Raw genomic sequence first — 219 nt, 5'->3', positions numbered from 1 at the left:
TTAACAATAACCACCCCTTCCCGCATACCGCAATCAACAGGCGAAGTACGGAGCCAAACATGACGTTGTGTTTAAGCTTTATCCGAGTCCCTCCTCAGACCTTGAGAAGCTGAAGGTGATGAATGAAAGTGTAAGGGTCACCGTCGTCAGGCATCCCTTCGCCAGGTACGTTCTGGTGCTGTTTTGGGTTATTTTTATCTATTGCATATTTTGCTCTAT

General features: G+C 46.1%; 1 protein-coding gene across 1 annotated transcript in view; it reads left to right on the top strand.

Annotated features, from left to right (window-relative positions):
- Positions 1 to 219, top strand: part of LOC119592883 (carbohydrate sulfotransferase 10-like) — an 18,610-nt gene that overhangs the window by 7,840 nt on the left and 10,551 nt on the right. Inside the window, exon 4 of the mRNA XM_037941777.1 lies at positions 41 to 165. Within this exon, the coding sequence (XP_037797705.1) occupies positions 41 to 165 (125 nt within the window). The remainder of the gene's footprint in view (positions 1 to 40; positions 166 to 219) is intronic.

The sequence above is a fragment of the Penaeus monodon genome, chromosome 31 (genome assembly GCF_015228065.2).
Source record: "Penaeus monodon isolate SGIC_2016 chromosome 31, NSTDA_Pmon_1, whole genome shotgun sequence".
Lineage (NCBI taxonomy): Eukaryota > Metazoa > Arthropoda > Malacostraca > Decapoda > Penaeidae > Penaeus > Penaeus monodon.
This window is presented reverse-complemented; position numbering and strand designations above follow the sequence as displayed.